The 22,975-nt window shown below is 42.8% G+C and overlaps 1 protein-coding gene across 5 annotated transcripts in view; it reads right to left on the bottom strand.

The window, feature by feature from the left end:
• Positions 1-22,975, bottom strand: part of DPP6 (dipeptidyl peptidase like 6) — a 1,137,219-nt gene that overhangs the window by 212,202 nt on the left and 902,042 nt on the right. For all 5 annotated transcript variants that reach the window (XM_063813862.1, XM_016956857.4, XM_024357619.3 and 2 more), the window contains 1 exon segment: positions 18,334-18,415. In XM_063813862.1, coding sequence (XP_063669932.1) covers positions 18,334-18,415 — 82 coding nt within the window.

Genomic DNA, 22,975 nt, shown 5'->3' with positions numbered 1-22,975 from the left:
AATGCCCCATCTGTGTGGTGAAGCTGTAGTAAGAACGTATGGTGTTGTTACAACAGTGGACAAAAGATGAGTGGAACATAGTGGAGAGTCTGAAAGCAAATCCACCCATACACAGAAGTTTGATAAATAGCAGAGGCTCCAAAGATCAGTAAGGAAGGGAACACTTTCTCAATAAATTGTTCTGGGACAATTGATTATTCCTATGGAAAGATAATTGTAAGCATGCGTCACACCCTTCCCAAAAATCCAGTTCAGGGGGACTAAAGACATAATTGTCAAAGATGAAAGTAAAAAAATGTTACAAGATAATCTACGAGACTATGTCCTTGGGGTAGGGACAATTTCTTTAAGAAGACTTAAAAATGCAAACCATAAAGGAATAAATTGCATTGAAATCAACGTATCTTCCTGCCAAAGAATATCAAAATAAGAGTGAAAAGACAGGCTGTAAAATGAGAGAAGATCTTGGAAATAATGTAATTGACAAATAATTGAATCTTAAATGTATAAAGAAATGATGCACATCAAGAAGAAAGGGGCAAACAACCTGAAAGAAAAATAGGTTAAAAGACATGAACAAGTGTTTTACAGAAGTTGTGACATGAATAGAAAATGCACCCATGCAAAGATGTTCAGCACCATCAGTAATGAAATATACACACAGCAAAACCTACAGAAACTTTGCCACATGTGCACCAGAAAACATGAGCAAAATGCACATAGCAACACTGTAAATACATTTAAAAATAGAAAACTACATATCCATGGACAAAGCACTGGATAAAGGCATTGTGATACATTTGTATAATGGACTATGATAGAAAACTGAAAAAGATTCAATTACAGCTAATGCTTCCACATGTTGATACAAGATAATATAGGAGGCTTTATATAACTTGATGTAACTGTTACCAGACAGTATGTACACTCAGGGTACATCAAGCGTCTACACTCATGTTACTGTATAGTGACAAGACAGACAGTATCTATACTCATGTTGATGTAACCTCAAGTCACATGAGTATAGATACTGTCTGGTAACAGTTACATAATGTTCAAAATGTAAATGGTATATTGTTTAGAGATCCATAAATGGCAGGGAAACATAAAGAAAATTCAGAGGAGTGGTTGGTCTGGTGGAGGAGGGACCCGGAACCCGGTGGACCTGGAGTCCGAGCTCTGGGCATGCTTGGGAATGCTCTGTATTTCATGCTGACTGGAGGGCATGTGAGTGCTCATTTTATTATTCTTTATTCATAAAATATTTCATTAACATTTAAAATGCATCCGAAATAAAAAAAATAATTAAGCGTAGAAAACTAACATCAAATACTTAGGTCACCCCCTGGAAAAGGAGACATACAAGCTTCATTTGTTTGATCCTGCTCTGAAAGGGCTCTGCACACCCCTGGGATGTGAGGAATGCTGTGCTGGATAACTGACCCACCCTCTCCAGGAGGAACGTTTTATTCCAGTTGGGGTTCAGTGTCTACCCTGGGGCTCTGATAGCTCATTTATGGAAACTGCAAAGATTTTAGAGGGAAATATCAGTTAGGTCAATGTTTCATTCCCTTTGAGAATGCTCAGTGGGGAGAGATAAGGGTGTTGGATTAATTACACCAGATGCTGTATCAGGAGACATCCAGCTTCTGTGCATTGCCAAAAAAAAAAAAAAAAAAATCCTTATGGGTGGCCTTGAATACAAATATACAAATATCACATTCATGGTAATAACACTGTATTTATAGTGCATTTAAGAGGTGTTCAAAGGCTTCTCATAGACTTGAGAACATTTGGTCTTGAGAGAAGTCATTCTGAACACTGAGTCCAGACTTAGGAGTTCGGTCCAAAGGAAGAAGCTGGGGCATGACTTCTTCAGTTTCAGTTCTGACACCATCCCTGATATGTGACCCGGGGAAAATTACTTCCATTTTCTGAATTTCTATTTTCTCACTGCTGAATAGAGATATTGTGAGCAAAAGAGACAGTATACACCGAGTGCCTAGCATGGTGGTGGGAACATTGTGAGCCCTATCTAAAAGGCCGCTGTTATCACAAGTTACTATGTCCCAACCTGCACAGCCATGCAGTGAGACTTGCTGTCTGAAACCCAGTGCTTCCATCATGGCAGGCTTTCTTTTAGAAAAGTTTATTGTTTATAGGTTTGATGGGGGGAAAATCACACTAAAGATTGTTAATATTGCATAAAACACCTAATGATTTGGACAATGACTTCTCATCCAGGATTCAAAGAAAAAGAAAACAAAATAATTTTATCACATCCTGATCTTAACTTTGAGTTGAATTAAGTTGAATTGACCAGGAGCAAAGTAAACTACAACGTGGCCAAGCCATGCATGTTGATCTAAGGAAGTACAGCTGCCTTTTTGAAGCAACAATTTCCCTGGGAATGTTTTAATGACCAGCAATTTTATATTCAGCACCTCCCTTGTGATGGGCCTGGTGATTAAAAATATAATCTAAGAGATTCTATATTTTATTATGAAGTTGGAATGTTGACCTTGAAACTTCAAAGTTTATTAAAGAGGTCATCCAGTCCCAGTCCCGCCTGTAAGCATCTAAACCCAGGATGCTCAGACATGGTTGTACATCAGAAGCCCCTGGGGAGCTTTCAAATACCCTGATGCCCAGGCCCCACCCCGGTCCAAACAAACCAGAGCCTCTGGGCATGCAGCCACAGCATTGGTAGTTACACAAGTTGAAGTGTAGCTGAGTTAAGAAACATTATTCTAAACAATCATCTGCCACCATAAACCTTTTGTTTCCCTAAATGTGTACCAGGCTGTTGAACCCTTGGCTAGTAAAATTTTAGGGTTATTGGAAAAAAGGATTTACAGACTCTGCCACCTCACTGGGAAATTACGAATACATTGGCACTTTTCTTTATGAGACAGGAGGGGAAAGGCCAGCTGAGCAGCTGCTTGCCACGCTGGCTCTGTTACAACACAGATTCACTGTTCAGATAGGATTCAGCAGGGCAGTGGGAGACGGCTGACTCTGTGTAACAATGAGATGTTCTATTATAGTTCATCAGCCTGGTATAGATCGTTTGCTTTTCCATTGACTGATTAATTTATTCCTTTATTATTCCGAGTCTTTTGTAGGGAGTTATCAGAGTCAACTAATCTTGTCATGCAGTAACATAGGAAATTTAAAAGGCAGCATTCCCTAAGCAAGCCTATCCTGCACCTTGTCCTGTGATGATTAGATTTACAGGAAGTAGACAGCAGTGATATCTGAGGACCTTCTAAAGACTCAAGTTCCACTAAACAGTCAGATCGCCCAGCTAATTTTAAAAACACGACTTTGTATGGCCATGGAGAAAACTAGCTTAATTAAATAGATACATGTACGTGCAATCATAACTTTTTATCTGGAGGGTAACTGGAAACTGGTGAGCCTGGGTTTGAACATGGTGTCACGGTCATTGGGACCCATGTGGTGGCTGAAGAGGCTAAAATTTAAAGGAGGATGCCACAGGGTGTGGCTAGAGATGAAAGGTCAGCCAACTTCTCCAATAGGTGAAAACACAGAAACAAACTTCATAAAAATTCATAAATTGAGTTTATGCTTAAATTGAAAAAAGTAATTGATTTTCATCTTGGGTAAATAATATGCCTTAATTGACTGAGTCACCCATTCAACCTTTGCACACGTATTTAATGCTTACTAACAGTCTACACAAAGAGGCTGAGGACACAGCGGTGAACACGAGAGGTGCTTGTTCCTAAGGAGCTTGGATTTGGCTGGGGGAGAATAACAAGGAAACAGGTCACAAAAGCAGAGAGTGATGAGTGTGGTGATAAGGCAATGGCAGAGTGGCAGGGGACAGAGCAGAGGGGTCTCAAGCCCAATCTTCAGGGATTGGAGTTAGGGGTGAGGGGTGGGGGATTAAGAGTGTGTCCTGGGCTGGGCATAGTGGCTCATGCCTGTAATCCCAGCACTTTGGGAGGTTGAGGTAGAAGGATTGCTTAGTGCAGGAGTTCCAGACCAGCTTGGGCAACACAGTGAGACCCCCATCTCTACAAAAAATACAAAAACTAAACAGGCATGGTGGCACGTGCCTGAGGTCCCAGCTACTCAGGAGGCTGAGGCGGGAGGATTGCTTGAGCCAAGGAGGTTGAGGCTGCAGTGAGCCATGCTCACACCACTGTATTCCAGCCTGGGTGATAGAGCTAGACATGGTCTTTTAAAACATTTTTTAAAAAAGAGTGTGTTCTGGACTTTGTGAATAGCAAATACAAAGTCTTCGCAGTGAGAGGTGGTCTGGGACATTTGCGGAACTGGATGTAGCTCATTATGGCTGGTCTCCAGCCTGGGAGTACTGGGTGGCAGGAGAGGTCAGGGGAGTGATGGCACCTCAGGTGGGCTTCACAAAGCATGTGAAGGGGTTTGGGTTCTATCCTAAAGGCAGTGGAAAACAGTGGAAGGATTTTACATGGGAAAATGGACATGATTATATTTGCATTTTAGATCACTCAGTGAGAGATGGAGAACATTCTGGAGTAGGGGTAGTTTTGGGGTAGAAAAACCAAGAAGGCAGCTGTTACAGGAACCTAGGCATGAGGTGATGGTGGGAACAGAAAGAAGAAGGTGGATTTTCATGATACCAAGAAAGCAGAATTCATAAAATGTATAGTGGATCAAGCCGGTGGGGGAGGAAGGGGAGTCAAGAATTTGGCTGACCTGGCACAGAAGAGATGGTGGTACCACTTACAGGGCAGAGCTTTGGCAGAAACAACAGTGAGTTTAGATTTATGAATGAACTGAGTCTGGAGTGCACAGTTGGCCTCACACTCACGGGACAGGCGCAGGCTCTAGAGCGATCTAGGCTGGAGGTCAGATGGCACACTCAGCTCACCAACATGCATAGTGTACGTTAATTAAATCTGGCCTAATGGAGGAAATTAAAACATATTTCAAACAGTTCCTGGCCATAAAAGCCATTAAAGGGAAAACTAAAACCATTCAGATAAATGAAGAGGTTTTCAAACTGAAGAACAAACAGAAAAATCAATTCACTAATTTGCTAACTTTTTTTAGAGTGGAAATAGCTGAACTAGATGTGAGCTATTACACAAAAAACAAAACAAAACAACAAGAAAAAAATGAAACAAAAGAACAAAAGTAAAACCCACAGTCTAAAAAAAACCAAAGTGGTCTGTCATTGAAATTGACTCATTGATTATCTGTGCTCACGTCTATCACTGCTCTAGCATGAGTAAGGCACTGTGTTCCCCACACATCAGAGAAGTGAAATAAAACCTCGTGGGCTGTGCAAATACCCACGTCAAAGGGCAGAAGTACGTTAGTATCCAGTATTGATAATTAACCTCTAATAATCAATCAGGGCTAACAAAATTCTGCAAAGGAGGAGCCCTGTGAAGTCTACTTTGCAGAAAAGTCCACAAGAATCATTCACAAATAACTGACTTGGACACGCTAAAATTTCTCCAAACGTTCTTAGAAACCTCTTGTTTTAAGTGAGCAAATTATCTTCTGTTCTGTGCCCTCTCTGTCTCCACGTTTAACAACCCAGACAATAACCTCTGAGGCCCTCACAGGGCATTAGAATGAGGGCCGACCCCAATTTCAAACCGGAGAGTGAGTGAGGGGCACAAGCCCACGAGGCCTCACTGTTCCTTAGGACACTGCGGAGACGATCACCTCGGTGTCCTAGTGGGACAAGAAGTGAGGCGCTTCCATCCTCTGAAATGTCCTTGGAAAGACAAGAAGTTCAGGTCCTTTCGCCTTGTTCAGTTCAGCCTGATCCTGACAGGTTTTAATCAGGAGCACTCTCTATCTTCCTTTTAAGATCTTTCACAGCATAACAAACATTTTAAGACAAATGTCTGACTCGAAAATCCAGATTTTCTTCCTTGGTATTGCTCACAATCTGAACTGAATCTGAACTGCTGAATTAATTTGCCATCAGACAAGTTGTTAAATCTCAAAAATTTTAGGTTATAACGTCAAGGTTTTCCAATTTCCATGAATGTTGGATCTTATGTCTATAAATCTGACATTTAATTTTACTTTCCCTTCTGGATGGCATTCATTTAACAAGTATTTGTTGAGAACCTACACTCTGCACAATGCTGAGCAACGGGCTGTGGAAGACAAAAGTCTAATGAAAAACATTCTTTGTCCTTGAACAGCTTACATTTGGTCTGGGAAATAAAGTTATTCAAAAGCAAAATAGTTGAATAATAAAACAAAGAGGTATAAGATTAACTGCTACAGTAAGTGGGACTGACAGTATTTCAGCACTTTAAAGGAAGAAAAGGTCGCGGTTATTCTACAAAGACCAGGAGATGCAACCATTACTTTGATATTTTCCAATGGTGAAACATTTAGGAATTATGATGAAGAGGTGTTCCCTCCACCCAAACGAGAGAATTCCACAAAGTAATCTACAGAACCCGATTAGGTGCACGAAGGAGAATTCTTGGCAGCACCGAGTACAGCCCTCCCCCGCTCTACCCGAGGCGACCGGAAAAGCCTCCAAATGTTCAGAAGCTGCTCCCTCCACAGGACGAGAAACAGGATCTGCCATGGCCGCAAGTGTGGTGCGGCTCCACGCCCCATCATCCAAAGGTCTCAAAAGGCTATGTTCATTTATAACTGCCTTGTTATATTCTCTCAAGAATCTATCACTAAGTGCACTCTTCCTTAATGTACAACTCTGGTCCTGCTTTAAATTCTATTTGATAAATGATCTTGAAATTCTCTAACCTAATATTGCCGAGGCTGATGTGGGGGCACCCTTCTAAATCTGATTATTCCTAAGAAATGATACACTGTTTCAGTCGCAATTGAATTAAGGAAGCTATGAGGAAGAAAATAGGGTTTATCTTCACTGGCCAACGTGGGCAAGCAGGTCAGGCCCGGTTTTAACCCTGCATCCACCTTTTCCTTAATTTTGTTCTGGCTTAAGAGTGAGTCTCAAGGCTCACTTCCCATTTTTTTTTGAAATGTATTCTCTTATTGTGAAATATACAACACATTATTATTGACTATAGTCCTCTTGTATCCCGTAAGTGTATACGATGATGACTTGTCAATTAAAAATAATTTTTAGATATTAAACACTCATAATCTGTGACCTTGAATTTTGTTATTCTGCTTTCTCTCCTTCAAAAAGAGAGTGAGTCCCAGAAAATATCTCTGAAGGGTTTGCAACAGAGCTTTCAAATCGGTGGAATTAACGGCACTGTGATCCCCGGAGGGTGATGGGCGGCTTATTCGTGTTTGGATTCTCTGCAAAAAGCGCCTCTTCTTTACCCTCAACACTACTTGAGCACATGTTTATTGAGTAGAGTTCCTAAATCCCATTTTTAACAATACATTTTCTTCTCTTTTTAATTTTTAAAATATATATATATAATGTTGCTTTAACCAAGAAAGTTTTAGAAGGGGGAAAAAAGCCCACAGTCTGGCCAGTCCAAATAATTATTTTGACTAATATATTACTTTCTAATCCTTTCCATATGCCAACATACCAAATGGCTTATTTTTAGTCCTGCTGTTGCTTGATAGATGATATACGCTCCATGCTCCCATGCAGTCTTCCTAATCATAATCTTAAATGGTTATATAATACCTCTTCCTATGGATACTCCATGATTTAGAAAATCGCTCAGCTCTCAACACTTAGGACATTTCCAGCTTTTAGAAGTTCCTGTTATGGATAACAGTGTTATGAATGTGTTTGTTGATATAGCTTTGGGCTTCTTTTTAGAGGGATTTCTGTGATCTTGTATAGGAATGTCTTGATGACTCTTTCTGCATATTTTCATATTGTTTTATAAATAAATTTTCTCTTACGCCTCCTCCATTTACACAGAGTTAAAACAAATCTCCACCTCCTCCTGATGTCCTACTTATACTTTTCTTCTCTCACTTCCCCCATAATCCTATGATTACGCATTTCCTTTCTGAAATCCCTGTATCCCAGGAGAAGAGCCTCTTGGTGGCAGGAAAGGGCCCCATCATTATTTCCTAATTCTCCTCACTCTTTAACCATGACCATCAGGTATCTCTGTCATACGACCCCATCCATTCCTATTAATTACCAAAAACTCAGCTTATTTACTTGAGTGCGAGTGAATATTAAAGTGATTTAGCCCCACAGAGCCAGGAAGCGATAACATATTGCGTTACATTTGAAGGGTCCCTTTGGTAGAGCTAACAAATCACTCACCAAACTGTCTCCATCCATTATCTGAGGGTACAGAAGGCCATTTCCATCCGTGCGATATTAATTTCTTGGCTACTGTCACGGACCTCAGTGCCCATGATGAATGTTTTTACAATGAATACCAAATTAACCCAAACTGATTAGAGGCTTTTATAAGTTATTAATGGGATGTCACTTTAGTCTGGTCTTCTCCACATATAGGACATTTCATTAAAGACTCTCCTCTTGCTGGAAAGATAATCTTCCTCCCCTCGCTGGATTTGTCCACTTCAGTAAAGTGCTCCCTGCCCCCTTTGCTACTTCCATGGGACTGGGTGGGCAGCGCTAACCCTGAGCGAGGCTGTAACTTGTAGGAGGAGGCCACAGGCCCATTTCTGCTCAGCTCCCTGGTGGTCGCCCAGGTGGTAATGGGGAACTGCGGACCGGATGCAGGCTTCCTGGACTGGATACAGGAAGCAGGACACCCAGCTTCTTATAAGAAACATACTCTCTCCATTCAAGGGATAATTTCTGGCGTGGCATTAGCGTAGGGGAATTGCTGTCACCTGACAATGGCCTTTTCTAAAGCCACAGGCTCCTGAATACTTACAAGGGGCTGAAGACTTCAGGAGGTAGAAATTGATGTTGTTTTCTGAACATTCCCCCTCCCTCCCTAAGAGTGGGAGAAGAGCAAGGTGTGAGTCCACACAGGTACACCGTGGATGGTGATGGACAAGGGGGCTGGCCCGTCATGAAGCCCTCTGGACACCACCCCTAGCTTCTGTCTCTATCCTGCGTTTCTCTGCTTTATCAAGGGCAGCCCAACTCTCCTTCTGACACACACCAGACTTCCGTCTGATGAAATGCTTATTTTCCTTCTCATTCTCTACAGCTCGATTAACCCAATAGTAAAAGCAGCAACAATTAAAGACATTTATTGAGAACGTTATTTACACAAGGCTCCACAGCCTGTACTTCGAGTAGATTATTTTACTCTCCACCATGAGCCCTACAAGGTAGGCACTGTTACTTCAGTTAACAGACTAAGAGATGGAAGCTCAGGGAGTAAGTCTCTCAGCCAAGGTCACGCAACTAGTAAGTGCTGCAACCACGATCTGAATCTGGCCCTTTTGACTCCAAAGCTTTTGTTACTAATGACCCTTTAAGAGCAAAACAAACAAAATAAAATATTCTTTTCCTTCTCACGCTTAAAACAAGTTTGTCCGGAATTGGTTCCTTCTGGTGGGTTCTTGGTCTCGCTGACTTCAGGAATGAAGCCGCGGACCCTCGCGGTGAGTGTTAGGGTTATTGAAGATGCTGTGTCCGGAATTTCTTCCTTCAGATGTTCAGATGTGTCTGGAGTTTCTTCCTTCCAGTGGGTTCGTGGTCTTGGTGACTTCAGGAGTGAAGCCGCAGACCTTCGCAGTGAGTGTTACAGCTCATACACGTAGTGCGAACCCAGAGAGCGAGCAGCAGCAAGATTTATTGTGAAGAAGGAAAGAACACAGCTTCCACGTGGAAGGGAACCCGAGCTGCGAGTTGCAGCTGTTGGGCGGTGGGGGGGGGCGGTGGCCAGCTTTTATTTCCTTATTTGGCCCGCCCCCATCCTGCTGATTGGTCCATTTTACAGAGTGCTGATTGGTCCGTTTTTACGGAGTGCTGATCGGTGCGTTTACAAACCTTTAGCTAGACACAGAGCACTGATTGGTGCGTTTTTACAGAGGGCTGATCAGTGCGTTTACAAACGTTTAGCTAGACAGGAGCTCTGATTGGTGTGTTTTTACAGAGTGCTGATCCGTGCATTTACAAACCTTTAGCTAGACACAGAGCTCTGATTGGTGCCTTTACAATCCTTTAGCTAGACAGAAAAGTTCTCCAAGTCCCAACCCCACCCAGAAGCCCAGCCGGCTTCACCTCTTACCTAGGACCTTCCCATTCTGAGGCTGAGGAGGTGGCCTGGGACCCTACAAGGGAGTTTCTCAGTGGGGGCTTCCACATCCCAGGCCTGGCTGGGTTCCCACTCCCAGCTGGCTCCTGGCTGCACCCAGCCTGCCCTCACGCTGGCTCTGTGCTGCTGCTGCAGTGCCACCCACGTGGCCTCCCTGTCACACTGAAATCTGATGGTTCTCCCCACGCGCTCCTCCCCGTGCAGACGCCCACACGTGAGCGATGGGTGAAGCCAAGGCCCTCCATCCCTCCGCGGAATCTGCTATCAAACTGCCCTTTCGTCCCTCTAACAAAGCGTTTTGGAGTTTTCAAGCGCAAGCTCTTCCTCCATATCTTAGGTTGAATTACTGACATTTTGAAGGCATGGATTTTTACAATTTTAATGGGCTACTTTAAAAAATTATTTTTATTGAAGGCAGAAACCCCAATGCCGTAAGGTAAGTCAGCACGAGTGCAAAAAAAACCCTCAACTCCAATTTTCTTGAATCTTTCACTGATTCATAGAAAAAAGTGTCAAGTCACGGTTCTGGGAGGAAGCAGTACCCGCTGGATCACTGGCAGGTGCTCATGGGTAGGTAAAGGAAGGCCCACGCTCTCTCGCTGTTGGCGTATTAAGAAGAAAAACAGCTATCCTTGGAATAGTTTGCTTGGAATGGGCTCCGTCCACTTGAAGTGGGAAATTAAGAAAACAACAGAATAATAGCATAAGTATTAACAGTAAAAATTATAATAATAGTAAGAAAAATAACAATAGCTCATAGAATGAAATTCTGTATTAACCAAGGCTGAGGAGAATTTAAGCAGCCCCACTGAAGTTAAAGTTAGAAGAGGATATTAACTGTCTGTCCCAAGAAACAATAACCATATCTATCCTCCACATATTTTGTAGGCTCTGTAAACTCCTGTTTCTTTCTTCCCCCCACAACTGCAAGGTCACAAGACAGATAAGCACAAGCTGCAAACCAAGTTCTCACAGAGATGTAAGCCACGTTGCAAAAGTGTCACAGCAGCCTTTAGTTCTCGCTTCTGTAAGCCTGCTTCACGTAGTTCCTGCCTCAAAATGCTTAAAAGGGACTCGTTTTCTTTGTTCTGGGCTCAGCGTTTAGGACACATGTCCACTGGGCCGGTGTACACCTTAAAATAAACACCCTCCTGCACTCCATCCGGTATCTCTGGTTCCTTAAATCCCGCTTCACACTGAGGTGTGGCTTAGAGAGCCACAACTGCCACAGGCTTGAGAGGGTGTAGCAATCACTGAGGTGGGGCCGGTGCAGGGTGTGGGTACAGTGTCTGTGTGAGTCAGTCAGGGAACGCCTGTGTAGGAGGTCACATGGGGAAGGGCAGCTGGACCTCCAGAAAGCACGCCTCATGGCCGCGGCCCGGAACACCTGTGTAGGAGGTAAGGACAGCTGGACCTCCAGACAGCATACCCCATGGCCGCGGCCTGGAACACCTGTGTAGGAGGTCACATGGTTAGGACAGCTGGACCTCCAGACAGCATGCCGCAAGGCTGTAGCCCGGAACAGCTGTGTAGGAGGTAAGGACAGATGGACCTCCAGACAGCACACCCCATGGCCATGTCCCCACCCCTGGGGAGAAGTTTTTCTCAGAGCTGGATTGGCCTGACGGACCCTGTGTCAAGCAAGTACGGAATGACCCCTTAGGCGATGAGGCCTGTCTGGATGGCTTTGTTTTCAGGGGCATCACTTTGTTAAGACTTGAGGATCTAAGGATCTTGGTGAAAAATGAGAAGAATATCAAACACATAGTGTGACAGCCCCTGCTGTGGACAGGAGGGGAAAGCTTGGGCAGTGTGAACAGACGGGGACAGTTATGAGAGTGACCATGCCAGAGCAGGGCAATGGGCAGCATTCGCGGTTGGGGAGAGCGAGTGAATGTGCCAATAGGTGAATGTGCCATCAGAAGCAGAAGCTAGTGAGGAAAGGGACCATGTCCTTCTTCTGCATCCAGGATCTAGCAGTATCCAGAACACAGGAAGTATTCAAGAAGAGTTGATTGAATCTGTAAACAAACGAGTGCATAAGAGAATGACAGGAATGTACATGCACAGCAGGACCGGCCTGCAGGGTCCCGTGCACTAAGCTGGCTTGTGACCATGGCAATCGCTGGCCACATGTGCCATTCCAGAGAGCCCTAGGGCTGGGAACATCTTTGGGAGTCCAGTCTACCTGCTCCTAAGACTTCACCAAGGGAGCTGCCATCCTAACCATTAAAACACAGCACAATTTTTTTTCTTTCTTTTTTTTCTTTATTATACTTTAAGTTCTAAGGTACATGTTCACAACGTGTAGGTTTGTTACATAGGTATACATGTGCTATGTTGGCTTGCTGCACCCATCAACCTGTCATTTACATTAGGTATTTCTCCTAATGTTATCCCTCCCCTAGCCCCCCGCCCCCGGACAGGCCCCGGTGTGGACGTTCCCTGCCCTGTGTCCGTGTGTTCTCATTGTTCAATTCCCACCTATGAGTGAGAACATGCAGTAAAACACAGTACAATTTAAATGCGGATTTATTGACGCTCTCCAATAAACTATTCTGTGACCTTCTGTGGAAAACTATTCTAGGATCTAAAATGCCATATAATCAAGGCAATTCTTCTTAAAATCTGACTCAAATCTCCCATTTTGATAAACATGTTTTTCTTCTGACTGACACAGGACAGTTGCTCGCTGATATTCACCACCCCTCAGCCTCTCTTGGTCTGGAGATGATGAGGAAGTTGGCCTTTCCTTCTAAGCTGTGAAGCATGGCTGTGAGAATTCCTTAGTTTCCCTCCATGGTGTTTGTAATTGCACCTGCTCCTTTGGGGAACGCTGTCTCTTGGGGACAGCTCTCTCCCCAGTTCCAGCAGGTTTCCTGGCTAACTACTCCACTGCTCTTCATCTGTCACATTTTGACGCTCTCTGCGTTGAAGACTTCCCAATGGACTCATTAAATTTCCCGTTCAAAGCTCTTCATTTATCACTATCATGGTAGCAAGCCAACCAAAGAGAGACCCATTCACTTTGTCTCTGATCTTCCGAGTGTACCAGCAAAGATTCCGGCTTTGAATTCTTAATGTTGCCTAATGCTGCAGTCTTTCTTGGGAAAATTTCCATGGCACTTGTTTCCAAAGGAAAACGTGATGATGCACCAAATTCACATGCCCTCCCTCCCCTTGCAGATCAACCAGCAAAGGCACCCTGAGGCAGCTTCAACTCCAAGTGCATGTGCCAAGAACAAGGAAGGCCGCCTCGGCTGCCTCAAAGTCTGTGTGCTTCCAGGAAATGTCTCTAATAGAAATACCATATCAGGAAATATGTGGACATTCCTAAACCAGACAACGAATCACATTCTAGGTCAGCAGAAACAAAACCTCCCATAAACAGACAAACACATGGTGAGGGCAGGACTTCATGAAAAGATCAAAGAAAAGAAACATGGATGGCCGGGCAGAGTGGCTCATGCTTATAATCCCAGCACTTTGGGAGGCCGAGGTGGGTGGATCACTTGAGGTCAGGAGTTCAAGACCAGCTTGGCCAAAATGGTGAAACCCCATCTCTGCTAAAAACACAAAAATTAGCCAGGTATGGTGGCACGCACCTGTAGTCCCAGCTACTTGGGAGGCTGAGGCAGGAAAATTGCTTGAACCCAGGAGGTGGAGGTTGGAGTGAGCAGAGATCGCAACATTGCACTCCAGCCTGGGTGACAGAGGGAGATTCCAGTTAAAAAAAAAAAGAAAGAAACATGGAGGAAATCTCAGTTCAGGCAGATTCATCTGAAGAGGACACAATGAGGAAAGAAGTGGTACAGAGAAATACGTTGAAACAGCATATGTTTTGAATGTTTATGTTTCCCGACTGACCACTCCAGTTTGGAGGAAGAGGAAGCAAAGGAGAGACACTGTGTTAACATTTTACGTAGGATTTCTCATTTAATCCTATTTAATCTGGCCAAGTCTATTTCCTAGATCACATCCTGGGTCCTCAGCAAACGTTTGGAAGCAATCTTGTCATTCGTCATAAACTCCAGTCCCAGACCAGCATCATCACAGAAGTGGCTTCTGGCAGCCTGGGGGCCTCCTCCCACCCACTCCACTAACAATGCACAGGCCACTCCCCCTGCAGTCATTACTACCAGAGAAATGTTCTATGGGTCTCACAACACTTACTCTAAAAGGTAAGAGCTAATTGGCAACCACATCGAGGCACTGGGAAAAGATGCCCTCACCCACCCCTGGTTCCCTGGGTCATCACCTGTGATACAGGGGCTCCAGACCCAAAGGCAGCACTGAAATCAGTCAGCACAGGAGGCTACATGTTCCCAAAGCTCTTTGCAAACTTCAACTGCAGCTGTGTTCTCTGCTCCCAAAGGAGAATTACTCACTTCAATCTGACTCATCATAATTACAGTAGGTTGACTTTAGGGAGCAATATTTACTTTTTAAAATAAAATGGCAATGAGGGGTGTGTTGCTTGGCATCACTTAATAGGTTAGGGCTTGCAAGGCCTGCTCTTGAGTTGTGAATTTTCTGTGCAGACGGAGCAGGTGTGGGGAGTACCTGTCATGAGGTGGTGGCTCTGGGGTCAGGCTTTCCCCATGAGAACAACCAAGACAGCATATGATCCCCTAAAACAGGGGTCAGCAAACTATAACCCATAGGCCAAGCCACCTGTGTTGGGAAGTATAGCTTTATTGGAACACAGCCATGCCCATCTTGTCTATACTGTCTGCAGCTGCTTCCATGCTGCAGTAAGGGAGATGAGTCATTGTGCTAGAAACTCTCTGTCTGCAAAGACTGAAACATGTGCTATCTGACCTTCTGCAGAAGAAGGCGGCCCCTGCTCCAGCACATAGGGTACTCACTCAACAACGAGCTATATTGCGTCTTAAGCTCAGTACATGCATGTATCACAACGCTCTTAAAGTCCAAATGGATTTAAAAACTCAAAAGTTCCACAAGCATATAGCACCTTTGGTACTAAACTCAAGTATTAACAGTTATTACTTACCTGAACATTCATTTCTTTGAAGCAGAAAGGAAGTCAAATTTCTATCACCTCTAGTACTGTCCTAGAACATATTCATAGATGCTGGCTATTTGCCACCATCCAATTCTTCATGCTGAAGTGGTTTGAAACCACAAAAATATATTAACTAATGAATTAATCAATCTGTTTGTGCTTTCATCTTTTACCTCAACAAACGTGTACTGGGCACCAGACGCTGTGCCGGGTGTGTTAGAATACGAAGATGAAACAGTCTCACTGTGTGGACTCAGGGTACCTGTATTAGTTTGTTCTCATGCTGCTATGAAGAAATATTTGAGACTGAGTAATTTATACAAGAAAGAGGTTTAATTGACTCACAGTTCTGCATTGCTGCGGAGGCCTCAGGAGACTTACAATCATGGCAGAAGGCACCTCTTCACAGGGCAGCAGGAGACAGAGTGAGTGTCGAGCGAAGGGGGAAACCATCAGATCTCGTGAGAACTCACTATCACTAGAACAGCATGGGGGAAACTGCCCCCATGATTCAATTATCTCCATCTGGTCCCACCATTGACACATGAGGATTATAATAATTCAAAGGTGAGATTTGTGTGGGGACACAGAGCCACACCATATCACCACCTAACCAAGGAGAGAGACATGTCTACAGGCAACAAGAGATCATGTGTGCTGGGAGATTGCACAGTGAAACCTGAAGCCCCAGGATGGCTAGCTACCATTGTGTGTGTGTGTGTGTGTGCACGTGTGTGTGTGCATGTGTGTGTTGGGGGAGGTGTCAGGAAGCCTTCTCTGAGAAGTTGTCATTTACTTTGTTTTGTTGCTACTTATTCTGTAAGAGGTTAAACAAGATAACTTCTATAATCACTTATCCCCTCCTCATCTCCAACGGAGCATGACATGAGTGAAGGTCAGTTGTTCAAGAGGACAATTATAGACTTAATTCTAAAGTGTGTGCATGCACACGCACACACACACACACATGCATGCACAGCAACTCCTTTTACAGTTGTGGGTTAAATTTCCTTTATGTTACACGCTGTTCCCAGAGGCAGGACGACAAGCACCAACTCTACTACGGGACCCAGTTTATTTGCATGTGCAGACAATGAGGCAGGAGTCCACACACTGAGTTACAGCCGCTGGGTGATAAGAAGCGAGGCCGCAGGTATGGTGGAAAGAGACCTTGACATGTGGTCACATTATGATGGTCTTCTCCTGACTACTATAAAAAGGCTGGACAATGATCACTCAGTAAGGTTACACATTCCCATCCTTCTCCCTGCAGTGGGGTGATGAGGCCAGGTGCAGAGCTGTGGGTACTGGCTTGTAATGGATCTGCAGCAGGCAGGGAGAGCTCTCTATGGAGGTGTAATAGCCACTTTCACAGATGATTTGATGGATATTGAAAATCTCTTCAATCACAGACTTTCAGAGGGTTTTAAAGTCAACTATTAGAGATTCAGTTGCGCATCAGTCCTGAAAACTTAGGTCTTCTACAATCTCTTATCAAATTGCATTTTTTCCCTGTGTAAGAGTTAATGCCTTTGAGAAAAGACAAATTTTGTCTCTTTGTTGTGACTGAACTGATGGATTGGTGTTCCTCGGTCAAGGTCAGCTCTCAGATGCCTCACTTCCTCCTGTCACCCTGTGATTTTGATCAGTTACATATGCTTTTCAAAACCTGTGTTATCAGTTTTAGCATTAGAGACATGTTAATAATAGCTAAAATATTAATAGTTTCACCGCCTCTATCTTCTTGTTTTTTCAAACCAATTCAAGGCAGTGGAATTAATACATAACCAAGAAAATGCGATTGTACTATGGGGAGAAATAAGACTATTTTCATTTGTAAGATAGAGGACAGCCTATCCAATACAATTCTATGGGAGCTTTTAGATATGATCATTTTTTGTGCTATTTTAGGAAAAAGGAGCTTTACAAATGCAGGCTTAGGTAATCAGCTTAAAGAGGCAGAAGAAAATGGTGACTTGAAAAAGCAACCATGTCATCTGAACTTCAAACCTGAGGGACTTTCTGCACATGGCAATACAATGTCTTAAAAAATGTTACCCAGAATGGCGAAATATAACCAAGTTTTAGTCAAACGCAAGGCTAGAGTTGGAACAAACCTGAAGGATCGTATTATCCAAATTCTTCACTACATGGCTGGGCTGCTGCCTACAGCCTGACAGCGGGAGGTGCCGTCCAAGGCCAGCTCAGCAGTGAGAACCAGGGTGGGAGGCCTCATCTTAGAAATAGTGTTCAGGGCCTTTTTCTCTGCACTGTCCTTCCCATTCACAGAAACCCAGCAGTTTTGCCAATTTGAGAAGGAATCCATGAAGACAGCTGATAGAAACCGAGAGGGCTGCAATGGCCACGGGGGATTTTGCATGTTGACGGGACTGGCCTGGCTCCATCAGGGCCAGCAAATCTACTTGCTTAAAAAACCCTCCGCAGAGGCTGGGCACAGTAGCTCACGCCTGTAATGCCAGCACTTTGGGAGGCTGAGGCGGGTGGATTGCCTGAGGTCAGGAGTTTGAGGCCAGCCTGGCCAACATAGTGAAACCCTGTCTCTACTAAATATACAAAAATTAGTCGGGTGTGGTGGAGTATGCCTGTGATCCCAGCTACTTGGGAGGCTGAGGCAGGAGAATCGCTTGAACACGGGAGGTGGAGGTTGCAGTGAGATGAGATCGTGCCATTGCACCCCAGCCTGGGCAACGAGAGCAAAACTCCATCTCAAAAGAAACAAACAAACAAAAAACAAAAAAAACCCTCCACAGGAAGAAGTCTGAGTTCCCAGAGCATCTTTAGATGACAAAATCATTCGGATCATTCTCATCTGCAGTCCTTTTAATGAAGTTGATCTCTTTGAGCTCATGATTCATCTGGAGTCCATAGACACAGCTACAGTTAGGCACCACTTTAACCATGTCAGATGTAGGAACCAAGCACACGCTGTTCCAATTTTAGGAGAATTTGCTATCTAAAAAGAAATGACCCTTTTACATACTCAGACACCCTGGTGTACTTCTCCAGATTTTAATTTACACACACACACACACACACACACAACACCATGTACAGGCTGAGTACAGTGAGATCCATTCAGCTTAGAAAACAGAAACTTCCTCAAAACCCAAGTATAGTTACTGAACTTGATTGGCTTACCAGCTGTTGGCCTTTAGGGCCCCATCCTGCATACTGAAGTTTTGCATTGCTGACTTCTGGTGGGTCCAGACTTTGAGGATCCCTGAAAATTGAACAAACAAACAAAAACAAAGCAAAATGTTGGGAACCAAGAATTTAAGCTGCTGCAATTTTATCCCCTACCTATAACTTAACTCCTTTCTCCTTCCATGGTATCCATTTCAAGAGCTTGTCTCTTGTGTTACTAAGTAATATGTCTCATTTAGTCTCTATTAGGTTTCTTCAGATGTATATAATTTATATGAAGCTGAAATAGGTCCACCATTGCTTAACCCAAATAGTAAATACTCATTAAGAGAGGACATGCAGTGAGGTCTTTGGATCAACTTCTTAAATCTCCAGAACAGTCAAAGTTAAAAATTAAAATGCAGAACCATGCAGTGATCTACCTCCACAATTTGTATCTTTGGTTCTCCTAGAAAATAATTTTTTTCTAGGTATAACGCAGGTCATTATGACCTTACAAACCTGGTGGTATCAGGTTTTGTGTTGGTTTGTGTTGATAGATACAAGTCGAGAGAGAGAGGGAGGAAGGGGATAAATTGAAAGATGTATTTCCTTTCAAACCTCCTTATATTTTTTATCCTTAATGTACTGATTAAATACCAATACCACAACAAAAACCTCTCTAAGTACTTAAAGGTTATAGTGAGTAAAGGTCATGGTGGGAAAAATGAAAAGCGCTAACATTTTATAAGTATTAAATATTTCAGTATATTTTGTAGCTACTGCTGTCTCCAACATGTAGAAAAGATTCATTTTCATGTTTCTTTTGGATGACACCCCTCCACGTGAAGAATGATATCTGTGTTCTGCTGAGTCTGCTGGGCTCTGTCAGGTAAGCGCCCTATCACTTAGCTATAATTTCTTATGTGGGGCCAGGTGCAGTGGCTCACGCTTGTAATCCCAGCACTTTGGGAGGCCGAGGCGGTCGATCACGAGGTCAGGAGATCGAGACCATCCTGGCTAACACGGTGAAACCCCGTCCCTACTAAAAACATAAAAAATTAGTCGGGCGCAGTGGCAGGTGCCTGTAGTCCCAGCTACCTGGGAGGCTGAGGCAGGAGAATGGCGTGAACCCGGGAGGCGGAGCTTGCAGTGAGCGGAGATCATGCCACTGCACTGTAGCCTGGGTGACAGAGCGAAACTCTGTCTGGAAAAAAAAATGTGTATATACATATATACATATATACATATATATATATATATATATATATAAATAATATACACATAGCTGGGAATGCACCCACTCATCTGTAGAGAGAAATGGTTGAATGGCCTTTGGAAAGGGAGGATGCTGCACTTCAGGGGTTGCATGAACAAAGGAGATGAGGCAGGAAGGGAAGGAAGGTGAAGGGGCTAAGGACATGGCAGACTGGAATCAACAGAAACTACAAAAGCAACGGCTGAATAAAACTACCAGGAAAAACAAGGACTACACTTAGAGTAAAGACAGATGGGGGAGGCTAGAGAGTCCACAATGCCCCGGGTAGTTTTAGATGAAGTGTCTGGGTTTGGAGAAGCCAGGAAGCCTGAGGGTAGAGTGACGATGCCAATTCAGAGAAGACATTGCTGCTTAGAAACCAGCTGGGAAGGCAGCTGCCCAGTGATCGGAAGATGCAAGCGAGTCCTAATACTGCAGGTTCTGTTAATAGATGAGTTTTTAACATTGCATGGTTTTGTTTTGTTTTGTTTTGAGAAGGAGTCTTGCTCTATCGCTCAGGCTGGAGTGCAGTGGCAGACCTCGGCTCACTGCAACCTCTGCTTCCTAGGTTCAAGTGATTCTCCTGCCTCAGCCTCCCAAGTAGCTGGGATTATAGGCACCTGCCACGACGCCTGGCGAATTTTTGTATTTTTAGTAGAGACAGGGTTTCACCATGTTAGCCAGGCTGGAACTCCCGACCTCAGGGAATCCGTCCGCCTCAGCCTCCCCAAGTGCTGGAATTACAGGCGTGAGCCACTGTGCCCAGCCAACATTTGTATGCTATGATGTTTCAAAGTATTCTCATAAGCATAGGTTAATTCCTCTTGAACCCTGGTGTAGAGAAAAGCTTTGATGACTCAAAATTCAGGAGCCAGAAATTAAGATTAATAAGTTGGACTACATAAAAACATAAAACTTTTGCATGACAGATGCATCATAAACAAAAGACATCTTACAAACCAGGAGAAAAGTATTTACAACACATGGCTAATATCCCTAACATACAAAATACTTAGAAAAATGTGGTTATAAAAAAAAAGATAAAAATATGAGAAAAAGACATGAACAGACAATTCACAAAAAGACATAAAAATGGCCCTCAGACATATGAAAAGGTACTCAAATACATATGAAATTAAGGAAGTAGGAATTAAAATTAATTGAGATATCATTTCTCACCTATAAGACTTGGAAAAAGAAGAAAAAAGTATGACACATGGTGCTGGGGAGACTGTAGGGAAACAGGCACTCTCAGACTTGCTTGTCGGGAAGCAAACTGGTGCAATCATTTCAGAGAGACATCTGACAATACCTAATAAAGTACACACTTAACTTTCAGCCCAACACTTCCACTTCTAGACTCCTAGAGAATTCACCTCAAACAATGCACAAATACATGTGCACAAGTTTGTATTTATTGCAGTTTTATTTGTAGTTGCAAATATTGGAAGCAATATGTGGTTGAATAAATGATGGTACATCCTTCTTTTTTAAGGCTGAATAGTATTGAGCAGTGAGTAGAGTAGTAGTGGTTACCAGAGGCTGGGAGTGGGAGGGATTGGGGAGGTGCTGATAAAAAGATACAAAGTTTCAGTTAGACAGGAGGAATAAGTTTTTGAGATCTGTTGCAGAGTATGGTGATTATAGTTAATAAGAATGTAATGCATGTTTCAAAATAGATAAGAGAATAGATGTTAACTATTATACCACAAAGAAAAAAGATAAGTATATGAGGTGATAGAGATGTTAATTGGCTTGATTTAATAATTTCATAATGTATACATATAACAAAATATCATATTGTACCCTGTAAATATATACAATTATCATTTGTTAATTTATAAAAACCCCCAAAACTATACCCCCCCAATACAATGAAGTAGGGTGCAGGTGTAAAAGAGAATGAATAACTCTATAAACAGATATGGAGTGATTTCCATGTCAGAGTTAACAAAGCCCAAGAGTATGTGTTACAGTATGTATGTATGTATGTGTGTGTGTGTGTGTATATATATATATACACACACACACACACACATATATGTATGTATATAGTATGATATAATTATATATCATAGAAGAAAGGGATATGAGAATATATATGAATCGAGTCTTTTGTGAAAAAGGAAATGTAGGAAGCAGAAACCAGGAACTAGATTGATTACCTACAGGGTATAGGTGGAAATGGGGTGGAAAGATGGGACTGCTGAGAGAAGGAAGATTCTCTGTAGTTCCGTGAGTAAATTTGTTTCTCCCAGGGGTTTGGATGATCAATTTTGAGACTGTGTGCATGCTAGAATTGGACAAATATGTAAATATATTGGAGATAATGAAAGCCAGGTTTTTCACTGTTGAAAAAAAACGTTATAAGGAAAAGGGGAACACTAAAATAAACTGTGAAGTTTGAAATCAGAGGTATCTGTATAAACTCATGGTTTTTAATCTCTATATATACAGATAGATCCAAACTATAGATATGTGTGTGTCCATGGGTTAGCATACATACATATATGTCCTGCGTCTGTCCACTGAGAAGGCCTAGAAACAATGACACCCCAGTAGCAATGAGCACAGTTAGCATCCAGATCTTGGTGTCTAAATCCCATCACCCAGTAAAAGAAAACAGGGCTTCTGGGAGGAGCAATTGTATCTGGGCTGGGGCAGGGAAAATACAGAATGAGTCAGGAATATTTTATGAAACCAGAAACCAATGGAATACTAAAAAAATAGGGGTTTATTGAGAGAACATGAAAGCTAACCTAAAGGAGTTTCTAATGACTCATACTAGAATAGTTTGATCAACAACAACAAAAATTAATGTTAGTACTGGATTAACCCATAGAATAAAATAAATACCCATGAGTCTTTACTGATATAAATAATTAAATAAATCAAATCACCAAATTTACAGTGGAAACCTGGCAGACAGCCACTTAAGCAAGTGACCAAGGCCAACATCACTGGAGCCCCTTGGATATAATGCAATGGGAAGGACAAATAATCATTTATGTGATATTTTTTACCCAAAATGCAGAACCTTACTCCAATCATGAGAAAACACTGGGAAAAACCCAAATTGAGGGACACTACAACATAACTGACCAGTCCTCCTCAAAAGTGCAAGGTCATGAAAGACAAGGAGAAATGGAGGAAATGTTATAGACTGGAGGGTGCTAAGAAGAAAGAACATCTAAAGGCAGCATGGGGTCCTGGGACACAGGTAGAAAATTGGTAGAAAAACTGGTAGAATTCAAATGAGGCCTGTAGATGAGTTAACAATATGGCACCCATGTTAATTTCCTATTCTTGATCATTATACCAAAGTTATAAAACATGCTATCACTAGGAGCGGTGACATGAGAAATATGGGAGATTTTTTTGCACTACTTTTGCAACTTT

The sequence above is a fragment of the Pan troglodytes genome, chromosome 6 (genome assembly GCF_028858775.2).
Source record: "Pan troglodytes isolate AG18354 chromosome 6, NHGRI_mPanTro3-v2.0_pri, whole genome shotgun sequence".
In the NCBI taxonomy this organism is placed as follows: Eukaryota; Metazoa; Chordata; class Mammalia; order Primates; family Hominidae; genus Pan; species Pan troglodytes.
The sequence above is the reverse complement of the archived record's forward strand: the minus strand, read 5'-3'. Positions and strand labels throughout refer to the sequence as shown.